The sequence below is a fragment of the Plecotus auritus genome, assembly GCF_963455305.1.
Source record: "Plecotus auritus genome assembly, chromosome: 3".
NCBI classification, from domain to species: Eukaryota; Metazoa; Chordata; class Mammalia; order Chiroptera; family Vespertilionidae; genus Plecotus; species Plecotus auritus.
This window is the reverse complement of record NC_137772.1, coordinates 179,269,425-179,286,622: the sequence shown is the minus strand read 5'-3', so window position 1 is coordinate 179,286,622 and position 17,198 is coordinate 179,269,425. Positions and strand designations below refer to the sequence as shown.

At 38.2% G+C, this 17,198-nt stretch overlaps 1 protein-coding gene across 4 annotated transcripts in view; it reads right to left on the bottom strand.

Moving 5' to 3' along the window:
* Nucleotides 1-12,415: 12,415 nt before the first annotated feature.
* Nucleotides 12,416-17,198, bottom strand: part of SLC38A4 (solute carrier family 38 member 4) — a 61,677-nt gene continuing 56,894 nt past the window's right edge. For all 4 annotated transcript variants that reach the window (XM_080661384.1, XM_080661382.1, XM_080661383.1 and 1 more), the window contains 2 exons: nucleotides 16,070-16,167; nucleotides 12,416-14,631 (listed from right to left, as the gene is read on the bottom strand). In XM_080661384.1, coding sequence (XP_080517510.1) covers nucleotides 14,530-14,631; nucleotides 16,070-16,167 — 200 coding nt within the window. In that variant the 3' untranslated portion in view covers nucleotides 12,416-14,529. The remainder of the gene's footprint in view (nucleotides 14,632-16,069; nucleotides 16,168-17,198) is intronic.

The following is a 17,198-nucleotide window of genomic DNA, read 5'->3' as shown; positions in this document are numbered from 1 at the left end:
GAACTTCCACTCAGCCAGCTTTCCCATGGTTCTGAGTGATAGACGTTTTGTCTTTTAGTTGTAGTTTTGAAATTGTTGTGCGAGGCAGCAGTTTAAGTGTTTACCTACGCCGCCATCTTGGATCCCTCCCTATTATTCTTATTTTGATTTTTTCTGATTGAGTTAGATAGTTCTCATAGAGCTCTTTCACATTTTTTATGGTCAAGTCTCTCACTTATTCCCTTTGTATCATTTATAGATTTCTATCTTTAATATCATTAATCATTCCCTCCATATGGCTGGCTCTATTTCCTATGCTCTCTAGTTCATTCCTGATCTTTTTTATTGAGTTCTTCATCTCCAGAATTTCTGTTTGGTTCTTTTTTAAAGTTCTAATATCCTTGGTAAAGTACTCATTTTGTTCATTAATTTGTTTTCTGAGTACATTAAATCACCTGTCTGTATTTTGTCACATCTTACTGAGTATTTTCACAGCTGAAATCTTGAATTTCCTGTTATTTATATCACATATTTCCATTTATCCAAGTTTACTTTCTGGAGACTTTTCATTTTCTTTTTGAGCTGCCTTGCTACCTTGGTTATTCATGATATTTGATGGGTTCCTTCTCTGTCTAGGCATCTAAGTATAAGTGGCATTAGTCTAGCAGATTACTACAAAGAGGTCTTTCTGTTCTTTTCCAAAAGGTGGCACTGAATCACAAGTTTTTTAGCTTTGTGAAATCCAAAAGCCGACACCCCCCTTCCCCCACCCTCCACCCCATTGACTGCCATCAATGGTCAGTGTAGCCACAATGCTTGGGAATGGTATTGTCTGGGGGAAACCTGCTCCTTTTTTTTGTTTTGCGCTCTCAGTAATGATGATCTTAGAGCTCTGTGGTGGTCCTCCCTCCCCCATGTGCCCCAACCAAGGATCAGTCAAAGAGTGCACCCTTTGTTCTGGGAAAATAGTGATTCTATAGTAACACTTCTTTTGTTTGCAGATTATGTGCTCTACAACCCAATACTGAGAGTGACAAGATGTGAGTTTTGGGGGTCTATAGGATGACAGGGTGCCCTGGCTTTTTTTCTTTGTCCAGAATTCCACTCTACAACCACGGCAGAACCCCTGGGCTGTGTTCTTGCCCAGGTCTCTGGGCAAGGACACAGCTGCACCTTGCACTGCTCACTCCTGCAGGAGTGCTCACTGAGGTTTTCTGCTCCTCCTGGCTGAAGGAAGCACCAGCACAACTAGCTTCCTCCTCTCTCTGGGCTGAGCCCTGCCATGAGCTCCTGGCTGCAGGCCTGCATCTGTGGCTAGTCTGATCCCTCCTCCCTCTCCCCCTCGCCTGTTTGTTCCCTCTTGCCCACTTTTAGATGCTTCAGTGCAGGGATCTCTGAGGCATGCCTATATGTTGAGCAGGGGATCCTTATTGAATTACAGCTGCTCAGATGGTTGAAATTTCAGGGGGCAAGACCAAGGGGATTTCTCACACTGATTTTCTCTAGTAGTTTTTAAATTACATTTTCTATTTTAGGAATCTTTGCCCAACAATTGTAATACATAATACAGCTGCATGTTAAAAATTTGTCTTAATTATATGCTTTACTGGTTACTTGTTCTATTTCTTCTATTCTTATTCTGTTTCTTGTATCCTATGCCATTCCATTTCTTGGATTACATTTTTACATTGAGTAATATTTTCAGAAGGTTATGTGGGTGAAAAAATTTCTAAATTGCTTGCATATTTGAAATTATCTTCATTTTGCCTTCATACTTAAATGGTAATTTGCCTGGGAGAAGTTTCCAAATGCTTTTCACTCATAATGTTTTGCCTATTTCTCCATGGCTTTCTAGCTTTCCCTCTTGCCAATCAGAAGTCTGATGCCAGACTCATTCTAATTGATTTTTCCTTCCTTCCACCCTCTCTGATTTTGAAACTTTGTGGCATTTTATTTTTATCCTTGGAAGTCATAAAAATCACCAAAATGCATTGTTTCTTAATATTTTTATAAAGCACATGATCAGCCCTTTTAATCTGAACACACATTTCTTTCTTCAGCATATGGAAATTTCTTCCATTTTTTTTTTATTTTATCTTTCCTCTATGCTCTCTGTTCTCTCATTTTATTGGGTAAATATTAGTCCTCTGGATATCACTCCATATTTATTAACTTTTCTCTCATTGTTTTCATTTTTCTTTCTTTTTCTGTGTTCTTGGTAAAGTTCTTATCTTAAACTTCCAGGTTACTAAGTATGCCTCTAGTCCTCTCCATTCTTCTATTCATACCTTCTACTGAATTTTCATTTGAGCCACCAGATTTTTTAACTTCCAAAGAATTATTTAGTGTTCTCATACTTGAATTTCATATTTTTTTCTTATCATTTAATAGATATGATTTTCTTGAATTCTCAGAAGACATTTCTGTAAATAACTTTTTAGTATTTACTTAATTTCTTGCATTAATTGTGCTTCCCTTGAAAGTAATCCCTCTGTTTATTCCAATAATTGGCTTTCTTTTTTCTTAAATGTTGGGGCTTGGCTCTATAGTGGGTGGGCCTGTGTGATGGGTAGGTTCCTCTGAAGGCTTGAATCTTTGTGGTTTCTGAAGGGGCAAGGTGGAGCACAAAGTGATGCCAAAATGTTAGACAAAAAGTTGACCAGTCCTCTGATGATGGGGGCACATTTAGGGCTTTAGCAGTACAAGTTTGATTGTAGATCGTGTTCCTACAAAATTCTTTCAAGAAGTCAAAGAATGTTTGGAAAATGAATTTCCCGTGGAATCCTGTGTGTAGTTCATGAAGTTATGAACTTCTTTTGCAGATTGTATTGTATATGTGAATGTACTGTGAAGAACTAAAACTATGCAAGATTGCTATTAATCCTGATGAAATTCTTTTGACCTGCTTTTCTTTTTTATATTCCCAGTCACCTAACTTTATAAAAGCTAAATTTTTAAAAAACAAACACTCCATATTGTAGGATTACTTCATACTTCACCCATGTACTTTCAAGTTCACAGACAGTAACATCACACTAAGCACTAAGGAGAAAATTTCAAATAAACTATAAAAATTATGAAATACTAATGTTATAACTTGATGAAAGATTATGAAAACAAAATAATACACTCAAATTTTTAAGCTGTAACTTTATTTGGAGCAGAATTATTTTTACAAAAAGTTAGCAGTTTTAAATACCTCAGAACAAACTATTGAAAAAGTAACACTTTATTTCAAAAGGGTCTTGCTTATGTGATCTACCCTCTTTTTGTTATTGTGAATATTTACTTTATAAATATATTCTCACTGTAATCAAATCAGGTGACTACTGGTACTGAGATATCTGATATCAGAAAACTTTGTTCAGGTCATTTAGGATTCACATCAGCACAATGTCTATAAGAAACTGATAATACATATTAATGTATAAAAAAAGAAACATTCACACAAAAAATGGGCAAAGAATATAAGCAAACCACTTTCCAATGGTTATAAATATATCACTAAATATATAGTCAGATTTATGCTAATTAAAATAATGAAATACTATATTTGCTCACATAAAGACAATTATTAAATAATGAGACTACCAAGAAGTTATCAAATTATAGGAAAATTAGTACTCTTGTGTACTACCAGTGAGAAAATAAATTTATGCAGTGATTTTGAGAGTAATTTGACAGTTTCTATTAAATTAATAATGTGCAGGCTGTATGACCCAGCTAGAAAAATATTTGCACATGTATATAAGAAGATATGAATGATAGCTGCATAATTCACTGCAGCGTTTTTGTGATGATAAAAATATTAGAAACAACAAATAACTCTGACTTGAGGAGTAGTTAAATGAAATGTGATAATTCATACACTGGAGTTACCATAATTAAAGCAATAAATGAAATCTTTATATAAATCAACAAAATATACCTTAAAAATACATTGAATAATAAAAAGAAAGTTATAGAATAAATATACCATATAAACTTACCTTTTAAAAGGACACAAAACAATTTTATGTTTTATTTATGATATAAAAACATAGAAAAAGTTCTGTAAAGATTCACAGAGAATGTGAAAGAAGCTTCAAAGTCTATTAAGTGTCCAGAACTGACATAGGGTCATTTCAACTATTGGTCAAAGAAAGTCTCAAGGCCAGCTCAGATTCAAGGGGACTTCATTCCTTGATGGGAGGAGTGGCAAGTGTATGGGCAGTGGTGGTGGTGGTGGTGGTGGTGGTGGAGGAATTGATGGGAACCATCTTTGGAGACTATCTACCATATTTTCCTTTCCCTCTTTAAAGAAGTTAACATCCTCCAGTTCTTGGCACTTTAACTCTCCCCTATATCTCCATCAAAGCTAGCTTTTAAGATTTTATAGGATTCTTTTACTTTAATTGTGAACTTGAAACAAGATAAGCCATTCTAATGGACCATTTACATTTTATATCTCTCTCTGATTGTGGCAAGAAATGATTTATCTTTCTTAAGACAAGTTCGGGCATTAACTAGAGGGGAAAGTGCTTTTCAGAGTTTTGCGTTTGAGTCACACCTCACGGTTTTCTAAGTGCTTCATCTCCTGTACCTTCTTAAAAGCCTGCTGGGGATAAAAGGGTAATATTACCCTTCAGGGACTGAGTTCTCCATTCACGGATGCTGCCCAGAGCTTGGCTCTGAGCTTCTGAAAGGTGTTCTGTTACCTGAAACAGAAGTGTACTGTAACCACTTTCCCATGGCTTGCTGAGCCACAGTTAGTTATTGGCCACGTTAGATATCAAATGGGAGGGGAGGGACAACAAGAAGTCAGTGAGTCATCTACTCAAAACTATTTGTTGAGGTCAATGTAGCTGGATACTATACAAGGCACTGGGTGTACCAGAAGTGAACAAGACAGTCAGGGTCAGCTCTCACAGAGCTTATAGTCTCGTGAGATATAGAGACAAGGAAACAAGAGTAATATGTGTTAAGTACAGATAAAGGGAAATTATAAGGTGCTATGGGAAGACTGCAGAGGGATCTAAACAGTGGTATGCTGGTGTTTAACACCTGGCTCTACCAAAAAGACAAAACAAAACAAATGCCCCCCAATCGTTTGTAGCATTTGTCAATTCCCATGGTCTAAAGACTCCAACCAGTTTCAAGCAACCATCATGATGTCACTGATGGAGTTGTAAAGAGGTACAGACCTTGAAAGCCAGCACAAGACCACTGTAGCACTCCACTGGATCTAAACGAGTTGGGGTAGGGGGAGAGGGATTTCAGATGTCAGAAAGGATCTCTGGAGGTAGAACCACCTGAGGTGAGAACTGAAGGATGGGGAAGAATGAACCAGATGAAGAGGATCACAGAGAAATGCTCCATATAGAGGGAACAGCGTGTGTCAAGGCCTGAAAGGTGAGAGAGGGCATGGCACACTCGAGAATTACAGAGGATCAGTGTGGATCAAGGGCATAGTACTGAGTAGTATGTATGTGTGGGTCAGGGAGGGAAGGGGCACGTGTGTATGTGTTGTGTGGTGTGTATGCATTCATGGTGTGGTGTGTACATGTATGTATCTGTGTGCATGTGTATTCATGGGTGTTGTGTGGCAAATATATGTGTACATGGTACAGTAATGGGTGTGTGTGTGTGTGTGTGTGTGTGTGTGTGTCTTGGCTCTAGCCGCTATAGCAAAATACCATTGACTGGGTGGCCTAAACAGTAGACATTTATTTCTCACAGTTCTGGAAGTTGGGAAGTCCAAGATCAAGGATTCTGCAAATTTGGTATCTGAGAAGGGCCCTCTTCCTGGCTTGCAGAAGGCTGCCTTCTGGTTGGGCCCTCACATGTGAGAGAGAGAAAGAGCCCTGTTCTCTCTCTCCTCTTCTAAAGGTGCTAATCTCTTTATGGTGTAATGAGGTCATCCTCATGACCTCAGTAGTGGAAGCCCTGAAAGTTGTTTTTGTTTGTTTTGTAATGCAAGTGGCTGATTTAACACTTTGATTGCCAAAGCATCTATTTCAAAGAGGTACCCACTTCTAAGACAGGTATCTCAAACAAACACAAGCCAGGCGCTAAAAAAAGAGCCAGGCTGCCTCCCTGCACTGAGGATCCTTTGTTTTAGAGATCTTGGACAATTTCAATAACTGATCATATGGAATGCTTGTGTGGTTTCTCTCTCTCTTCCCATGCTTTAAATTCCCACTCTTAATGTTTTAAATTCACAATAGAGAATGACCTCACAAAAACTTAGTTCTCCACCCTTCACCCTAATAAAAACAGAATCCCAGACTCATCTTCTATCTATCTATCTATCTATCTATCTATCTATCTATCTATCTATCTATCTATCATCTACCTACCTATCTCTATCACTCTCTCTCCTCCCTGCCACCTCACTGTGTGGCCCCAGGTGTACTATGTAATTTCCAGATCCCATGATAATAAACCCTTTTCTTTTTTTTTTTTTAAGTTTCCTGATGGTTATTTCTGAAAGGCATCTTGCAATCATAATAAGAATCACAAGGCTGGGCTGGCCACTATTTTGGTTATGGATAGGCTGAGACCAATACAAAACACCTCATCTAAACCTAATTACCTCCCAAAAGTCTAACCTCCGAATACCATCAGATTGGGAGTTTCAACATGTGAATTTGGCAGGGACACATTCAGTCCACAGCAGTATGTGTGTTGCTGATGAAAGAAACATGGGACTGGGATTTGAAGAGTTGTATAAACCAGGACGTTATATCCTGGCCCTTGAATTTAACACAAGATCCTGCCCAAATTGTGGGGCAATCTGTCTTTCAGGGAGATTTTGATAATACCACAAGAACCAGGCAATTTTACAACTTTCACTTGGTAGGTTTTCCTGTAGCTGAAGGCTCCTCTATAGACTCAGAGGGTTCCTAGGGAGGATCCAGCCCAGTTCATTTGTGTTTTCTGTGGGGAGGGCTTTGATGAAGGAAGGGCCTTTTCCAGGTCACCTGGCAGGGAGGCGAGAGATAGAGATAGATAGATAGATAGATAGATAGATAGATAGATAGTTCTCAAACTTGCAGCTCTCCCATGAGAGTTGGGGTTGGAAGTAAAGTAATGTAATTTAGTTAGATCATGCTAAATAAATAGCCCAAATCCTTCCGAAGACTCTACTAAACAGTACTTTATTTAATAGCATTATTAAATAGAAAATGATCCATGTGATAAGCATCCTTCATAGATATACAATCATTTGATGACATAGTCTGTCTTATCCTTTCTTTCCTGCAAGGCAAGGTGAGGACTACTGTCATCTTAGCAGCTATACCCCTTCAACAACCTATCAGTGGCTGACCAAGATTTGTACCTTTAGAATAAAAGATAATGCAAAATGGCAACTATTTTTGGCCTTCTTTAAATTGCCGCGTTCGCATAGGCTGAAAGAAATGCTGATTATACATCTGGGAACGGAGGTTTGGGCTGCAGACCAGGTTTAGACAATCTCTTATTCACCAAGTAAAACTTGGTGAGTTTCCAAAATTTTAAGTTGAAAAGCTGACAGTAATGGAAGAAATATGCCCATCACTTTATGGAGAACAGTCACATTTTCCTGTTGAGATAATAATACCAGAACCTGACTATAAAGTAATCACTCTCACATGACTTATTCACAGATAATCCTGATAAAATGCTCCATGACCCTGTGCCAGGGAAGCTTAACAAGAAAGTACTGGGTTTCTGTTTTTATCTCTCCAGGGCTGGTGGAAAAACCCCACCTGAGTGACACAAACGTAAAGTCAAACTGAAGCAGGATAGTAAGAAGCTAGGGAAATTTCTTGACAAGTGGAATAAGGGAAACTGAGACAAAATAATTAAACAAGGCCAAACACTTAGGGCAATTTTACAGCCTGCTAATGAATCACAAGGTCTTATCTTCCCTGACCAAGGACATAAGGAGCAAATGGTTTACATATTCCAGACTCTCTCAGGCAGACCAGCCTTCGTCAGGTCCCTCTTCAATTCTTCCTTTAAAAATTAAGCTAATCAGCCCTAACCGGTTTGGCTCAGTGGATAGAGCGTCGGCCTGCGGACTGAAAGGTCCCAGGTTCGATTCGGGTCAAGGGCATGTACCTTGGTTGCAGGCACATCCCCAGTAGGAGGTGTGCAGGAGACAGCTGATCGATGTTTCTCTCTCATCGATGTTTCTAACTCTCTATCCCTCTCCCTTCCTCTCTGTAAACAATCAATAAAATATATTAAAAAAATTAAGCTAATCATAAAATAACCCTGAACCCTCTATACACACATCATAATGAATCAACATATGAACGGACACTCGTGAAAAGCTAATGAATATTCTGCTAAACCCTCCCCTGGACCTCCCCTAGGATTCCCAGGTGCCTCAAGACCAAGAATCACGGTGTAGCTCTCACCAGCGATACATCCACCTTGTATCTCTGCTCTCTTTCTCCTAAACTCTAAGGGTCCCCATGAGACTTGCAACCAGCAGGGCAGCTCATCCAGGCTAACCCCCTGAATCTGCCTTCAAGGCCCCCCTTTTCTCTGACTTTCCAATGAGATGACAGCAGCCCTGCCTTGGCTCACTTTTTCCACTGTGACTTTTACTTCTCAGTGAGCCAAAGCAGCCCCGCCTAGGTCTCTCCTGTTGCTTCTTCTATCTTAAGCATTTTCTTTGTTTCACTGTCCCCAGCTTTAATACACATCCTCTCAAAATCACATGGACTCATATTATGAAATCTTTCCTGCATAAAGTCAAGAACCCACACATGACTGGCTGACCCGAGGCATTCCTGCTCTGGGTCCAGTCCCCATCCAGTAACAAAACTAAGAGGAACGATTGCTGCCACGGAGCCTACTGCTAGAACTACACACTGCCCTGGCCAGGCTTGAACTTAGGAGACCATGAGGTCAATTGCAGTGTGGTGACCATTTTGCTATTACTCCTTGATTTCTGGGCCTCCATTTCCCTTTTATAAAATGGATATAATAATTTCTTCCTAATGGATACAGTAATTTTTCTACTAAGCTAATCAATTAAACTGAAATCAGATTGATTTGGAAAATAATTCCAATTGCAGTGAGTTCATGTTTTATTGGGTTACCTTCTGTAACCCTCCTTTGGTCTGGCCTGGCCCCCTCAATCCCACCTCACACACACACACACACACACACACACACACACACACACACACTAGAATTCGAGTGGCATATGCTGATGGTTACCATACCATTTTGTACTTCCGTGCTCAGAAACTCTAGAAAAAATGAGCCCCATATCCTTTTGACCACAGAAAGCTAATACATTTTTTAATTGACTTTAAGAATTTTTATTTTAAGGTGAACCATTATTTTATATGCCACTAGAAGAGGAAAACTGCTGCCAATTAAAATGATATAAAATGCTGTCTTTTCTCTTTTTATTTTTGTCAGTCTAGCTAGAGGTTTATCATTTTTATTAAGTTTTCCAAAGAAAAGTTTTGCTTCATTGATTTTCTCAGTTTCCTATTTTCTGTTTCCTTGATATATGCTCTTATCTTTATCTCTGGGTTAATCTTGTTCTTCCTTTTCTGGTTTCTTAATGTAAGAATTTAAAATACGGATCTGTGCCCTAACTGGTTTGGCTCAGTGGATAGAGCGTCGGCTTGTGGACTGAAAGGTCCCAGGTTCGATTGGGGTCAAGGGCATGTACCTTGGTTGCGGGCACATCCCCAGTAGGAGGTGTGCAGGAGGCAGCTGATGGATGTTTCTCTCTCATCGATGTTTCTAACTCTCTATCCCTCTCCCTTCCTCTCTGTAAAAAAGCAATAAAATATATTTAAAAAAAATAAAATACGGATCTGAGAGCTTTCCTCTTTTGTAATATAAGCATTTAGTGCTATAAATTTCCCTCTCAGCACTGCATTAAGTGCATCCTACTTATTTTGACATGTGTATTCATAATTACTTTTGTGATTTCTTCCATTGTGTTTTGCTTTCATAGGCACCTATCAAATAGTTCTTTCTAAACTGTCTACTGGTTATGTTTTGGCTTTCATATTGAATTTTTTCATTTTGGTGTGTGATGCAAGAGAAAATAGCAACTCTTTACATATGAAAGAAATATGTCAAAATAATTTCAATCAATTAAAATATAATATACTAGAGGCCTGGTGCACAACATTTGTGCACTGGGGTGGGGGGGTGTCCCTCAGCCAGGCCCTCTCATAGTCCAAGACCCCTCGGGGGATGTCCGCGGGGAGTGGGACTAAGCCGGCAGGCAAACATTCCCCAACGGGTCCTTAGCGCTGCTTGCAGAGAGGCTGCCACTGCGCTCGCCAGCCGTGAGCCTGGCTTCTGGCTGAGCAGCGCTCCCCCTGTGGGAGCGCACTGACCACCAGGGGGCAGCTCCTATGTTGAGCGTCTGCCCCCTGGTGGTCAGTGCGCATTATAGCGACCTGTCATTCCGCCCGTCAGTCAATTTGCTTATTAGGGTTTTATTAGACAGGATATTTATAATTCCAGGCCCCAAAAGCTTATTTCTAAACTTATTTCTTCTTTCAATCAGTTTCTTCAACATTGTCCATTAAATAGTTAGTGCAACATTTTTATTGGGAAAAGACAGTCAGGAAGGTGCATCCTACAGAAGCCAAGGCTGTACATACTGCTTTTGCACAGGAGGCAGAATGCTGAGTCAAGAAAAAAATGGCAAAACTTGCAATCTGGTAAATAAAAATCAAATGAAACAATTTCTCCTATTTCATTTATATGTATCTGCAACAAAGGCTGAGAAAGCTAATAAAGTTGATTTTTTGTTATCCTGGGCCTGTCTAGGTAGTACTGGGTCTCAACTAAGATTCAAAGTGATTTAGAAAAAGTTACTTTTAATGAAATATCTGTATAAGACAAGAGTTATATTAGCATACATTAATAAAGCAAAAAAGAAAAACCAACAGAAAAAAAGAAGACTCTTACACTCCAAAGTTGAAAATTTCAACATTAATTACAACAATACCATTTCAATTAATCGTATCCTGGTTAGGCAGGAATTGTAGAGCTCCAAGCTAATCACACCTGGCCCCAGAGAGATGTAAATAAGACATATTAGAAAAATGAGTAGCATGCTATATACTGAGAAAATATATTTGCAGTCTGACAAAGGACATATATCCAGAATACAAAAAGAATTTGGCAAATCAACAATAAAAAGACAAGCCTCCTAATTTTAAAAATAAGCAAAATACTCGAACAGGCACTTTACAAAAGGAAACGTGACTGGGCATGGAACACGTGGAAGTTGCCAACACTAACCATCAGGGAAATGAAAATGAAAATCACAACAACATACTATAGGGTGTCCCCCAAAAATGTATACACACTTTGAATGACTATAAAGTCAGTGTTTATTAACATATAGTTCGTTTTCAAAATTTAAAAGAATCTACAGTAATGAATAATTTTTTTTGTCAATGCCTGCTTTCAAACTGATGAGTGTTCTGGTCCAAGCACTGCTAATAACGTGAAGCAATGGAATAGCAAACATCAAGAATCATTTCCTTCGGTATTTGTGACCCTCAATTAATCAACTGTTGCCAGTTTTATACCATAAACTTTATCCATTATGTATCCCCATAAAAAAGTCTGGTGGATAAATTTTCTTTGTTCAAAGCTTAGTCTAGCTTCACCCATTATTTCAACCAGTTAAACCTGAAAAGGAGTGAAAATTAAGTGAGTTATCAGAATTTGTTATAATTATAAAGGCAGTGTTTGTACTTCAACTGTGCTTTCAAACTTCCAGTAGCCTTTTAGGATGAATTTCCTTTGTTCAAAGCGTAGTCTGGCTGAAAATAAAGAAACATCAATTCAACCATCAGCTGTTAACATATGACACATGTTTTGGGGACACCCTGTATTTCACACTAACTTGAAAGGCTATCAAGTACAAAATACAACAGCGAGTGTCAGGGATGTGGCACAACTGGAGCTTGTATACATTACTGGGGAAAAGGAAAATGGTAGAACCACTCGAAGAACTATTTGGAAGTTTCTTAGGAAGTTAAGCAAACACTTTACCATATGAGCCATCATTCCCACTAACAGTCCATTTCTGCCCAAACCTCAACACTTGCGTGTTGCTTTCCTCTCTCCCAAATCTTCCATGTCTTCATCTTACTATTCTCATGTTTCTTCTAGTCCCTCTTTTTTTTTTTTATCTCAAATGAATTCTCCCTAATTAACCATAAAGGGATGCATTTCTTCCACATTTATTCTAAGAGGTATATGTGTGATGATATAAAATAAATATGAATTAGGATTAGCTGTGTATTTTGCCTAAATAAGATGGCAACTATTTTTGACAGTTACAGATGTTAGTTCTATGTCAAGAGTAACAATGAAAATAGAACAAAGACAATATTTAGATTAAAAAATTTTTTCTTATATAAATTATTCAGAGTCTTTAGCAATGGAAAAAAATCACATCATAGTCATTTTGAAAAGTTCATTTATTATATACCAATATACACTTTCTGTAATAAAAAAAGCCTCCCAATACATTGAACCCTCTTATAAATGAAATAAGAAAATAAAATTTTCATCTGTTTACAAATGGGGTTAAATTAACCATATGTATGTCTGCCCTGCAGTCTGAATTCATCCCGAAATGGCCATGAGAAAGAAATGGTGCTTCATTATGGGGCACTGTAGTACTGCTCTTGAGTATTTATATAATTACATATGTTGACATTTTTAAGTTAGTCATTTCAAATGTAAAACATTCAAAATATATACAGATTTTACAGTTTTCCATTTTTTTGGTTAATCATTGATATTTACATTTAAAAACATTAAAATTAAACATTTTTTTAACACTCAGAAAGTACCTTTTTCACTTGCTATCTCTTCAGATGAATGGAAATATATCTTAAAGATGCTGTTTGGAAAATTTTTTCCAATAATAGTAATTTAAAAGTTATGATAGTTTCTAGTAATGTTCAATTTCCATAACAAAGTACACCATTTTACAGTATTGTGCCTCTAGAAAAGAATACATAAAACAAATATATATTTTCTTACAGCACATTCCAGAAAAACTATTGGAATATGATTTAATATTATCATACTTATATGATACTTGTATTTCATACTTGCCTTTACTAAAATATAAAATATAGAACAAATGTTCTTGCTACTGATTTGAAAAAAAAAAAAGTAGCAAATCCAGAAATTCCAGGCGGTAAGTACTATTTTTTAAATCCATTTTATGTATGTTGTAGAAGTGAGCAAAAATAATAGTTTGCTTCTATTTGTAGTGTTAGCATTTATTTTTATGGAGAACCACTCAACACTGTATTAAATGGCAAATAAATGTCAGCAAACACCTGTCTAAGATATAATGAACTAAATGCTATTGTTATGCTAAATTAAATGAACATTATTATTAATAATTATTTGCAAATTAAAACTTATTTTCTTGTAGGTGATTATGATATTACTGTAAACATTGAAAAGGAACATTACTGAGCTATGTATAACTTAGGTTTCAAATTTAAAATATCCCCAATAGACAGATACATACAAATGGATTTTTGAGCCCATCAACTTAATTCCCTGCCCTCACCCCAAATAATATAAATGTTTTAACTGTAATGAGAGAAAAACTACACATGTAAAAAATAAAAATCAAATGTACCATACGTTAAAATTCTGATGACTACAGAATAAGATTATATACACAAACATATAGCAATCACAGTTTCCTGCACTGAATGTTTATCAAATAAAAATGTATCAAACAATACTGGGTAGTGTACCTCCACATGAATTGTGGTCTTCTAAAAATTCTGAATGAGAATGGAAGACGAGAGGGAGAGCATTGTTCAATGATAAAAGTATGATAAGAGGACTAGGACTAATATGAAAAAGCAAATGCTTCCAGAACAGGCAGTTTAGCTATAAGCGTTATTTTTGTTGTTGCTCTATAATTTACATAAGACCCCTCTCTTGATGTTTAAAACAAAATCTAAATGAAGAAGTCATTAATTCAATGTCACAAATAGGATGGGCAAAATATTCTTTTACTATTGACAATATGATATTCTAGCCTAGTGTCTGATCATTCATGTATCTTACAGGGACAGTTTGTAAGACATGCCTTTTGTCTCTGTTATTAAATAGATTCAAAGTGTTTAGTGCAAGATTAGGGGAAGGCATTAAGTGGTGATAGCTTTGCCACCAGGGCATTTCGTTTGATGCTCTGAGAATACAAGTATTTGGTACTATGGAAAGGGGGCGGGGACTATCTGATGACCATTACACTCAGCTACCCTTATTCTGCTTGTACAACAGCAAAAATACATCATCTGGCAAAACCTGGGTAGAAATGTGCACCACAGATTTTAAACACATAAGCAGCCACTCTCGACAAAAATGATTTTCTCTTCTGAAGGTGCCTGGTGATGTTACTGGTGAGCATCTTTGGAATCTTCTTGTTATTTCCTATGAATAACATTCCAATCATCAGGGTAAAATAGCTCATATGTCCTTTGGAGCATAATTTGCAACCACTTCCAGTAGAAAAAGGAAGTATTTTTCTTTGGGTTAGTGATGCTTGGAATTCGGGGGGTTGTAAATCCAGTCAGTGATAATGAGCGCCATGCTTCCACTCATGAAGATGATGCCAACCACGAGGAAAATTAAAGCCTGTAAGTCAGAGAGACCTTGTTAGGAACACAGAAACCATCCTTACTTAGCAAAGCTTGTGCTAAGTCAGTAAACAGTAAATTGTTTACCTAAGCCAGCAATCTGATTTGCTTATTGAACTGTATTATTCTTATAACTCAGCTATCCATGCCTAGCAATTCAGTCAATTTAGAACCCTAGTTCAGGAAAGAGGGTGAATACATTAGAGAGATTTTAACCCAAGTGTTCAAAATATGGTAACAGTTCATTGATTTGGTACATCAAAATGGAATACCCTGTAGTCATTAAAAAGTCAAGCAACAGAAAACAATTTAATGACCAGGGGAGAGCTCACAATCTTTTAGGTGAAAAAAAGGCAGGTCATAAGAGAGTAGTAGGTGTGATGAAAATTTATAAAGCAAACAAATAAAAATAAAATCCTAAATATGTTGCATATTCCTTGGGGAAAAAAAAACGAAGTGTGTATGTGTGTAATACAATGTTTTAGAATAGCAACACTAGAAACAGCCTTATTTAGTACCATACAGGTCAATCTCCCAATTCTATATACTAAGAAGCAGCTGCTAATTTCTTTTTAACTTGAAAGAATCTAGAATATAATTTTACTCATTTTTACATCTGATAAACTGAAAATGGGTCACAAAAAGGACAAGTAACTTGCCAAGGTCACACTGCTAGAAAGCCCAAGGAAGACTACATAGAGTAGAAACTTGGGGGTGAGATGACTGGAGGAACTTTGATACCAAATTGTCCTGAAAAACCCCAGAGGTGAATGACTCCCAGGCAAAATTCAGGGTAATTCAGTAAGAGGCATTATTTTCAAGTCTTAATATCAGACTTTATTAAGCAGTCATGGATAATATGTAATTATTGGAAAAACTATTATTTCTAGTATATTTTCTGTAGCTCTATTACAGAAAACAAGTACATACTCTCTAGTTTCATAAAACTATATTTTATATCTAAAGAGGTTAACTGGCAAAGAAGTGCTTCTGCTCTGGATCTCAGTCCACACCAGAGGACAACAAGCTCCTGCGGAGGGGAAAACAAAAGCAACATCTTTTCTTTTGGCCTTACAAACCTAACGGATATGGCCAAAATGTTTACATTCTTTCTTAACACTGTCCTTCCTGCGTGATTTCCCATAAAATAGTGCCACAAAAGCTGTGTGGGGAGACTAGGATGCATGTGCGCCTGTGGGAGAGCTCCATTAGCCTCTGACAGGTAGGAAGAACTCAGGTATTTGAAGAGAAGAAATCCTGGAATCATCTGAGCCAGAACTCCAACCCCCTTTCTCTCCACCAGAGAATTCCAATTCATCTTTGATTGTTCATTCTTGTTCAGCAATTCACATTTTTTTTGAACCATGTGTATTTTCAGGTTTATTCTGAGTAGTCAAAGAACAACTTAAATAGGGAAAATTGCAAGCCTTACTTACCCCAACCTTTTGGGGTGACTGAAGTGGTTCTTTCTTGACAAGTTTAAGATAAAAAGCTGCTGGGAGAATGAAGATCAGCATAGTGGCAGAAGAAGCCCCTGAGGAGAGAAACACGAGACAGGTCAACGTCTTACATAGCAGGTCTGACTCAGCAAGGCAAAGACCGGGGCCACAAACTTTAAAGACACCAGATCTAAAGCTGCCCTAATCTTAGCACTAAATCCACTATAAGATCCTCTGGGTGCTTATTCAAAGAAGATATGTTTATAAGGAAAATTAAACTGTACCTAACATCAATAGCTGCATACTAAGTACACATAACCTATAATCAATAATAAAACGACCAAATGTTACAAATTTACAGGAAATTAATAATACTATAAGCATCTACTAAGGAGACTGAACTCACCACACACCCTTCCTATTTACTTCTAACTTTTCAAGTTGCTTATACCTAAGTTTTAGAAATTTTATACAGTATTGTATTTAAAGTTGTAGTAAACCCCCAAATCAGCAGAATAAAAATATTAAATACTAGAGGCCCGGTCATGAAATTCGTGCACGGGGGCAGGGGGGAAGTGTCCCTCAGCCCAGCCTGCACCCTCTCCAATCTGGGACCCCTTGAGGAATGTCCGACTGCCTGCTTAGGCCCGATCCCAGGCCTAAACGGGCAGTTGGACATCCCTCTCACAATCTAAGACTGCTGGCTCCCAACCACTCACCTGCCTGCCTGCCTGATTGCCCCTAACTGCTTCTGCCTGCCAGCCTGATCACCCCCTAACCACTCCCCTGCCAGCCTCATCGACGCCTAACTGCTCCCCAGCTGGCCCAATTGCCCCTAACTGCCTTCCCCTGCCAGCCTGGTCACCTCTAACTGCCCTCCCCTGCCAGTTTGGTCACCCTTAACTGTCCTCCCCTGCAGGCCTGGTAACCCCCAACTGCCCTCCCCTGCTGGCTCAGGAACCCCTAACTGCCCTCCCCTGCTGGCCTGGTCACCCCTAACTGCCCTCCCTTGCCAGTCTGGTTGCCCCTAACTGCCCTTCCCTGCAGGCCTGGTCCCCCACAACTGCCCTCCCCTGCTGGCCTAATCTCCCCCAACTGCCCTCCCCTGCTGGCCCGGTCACCCCTA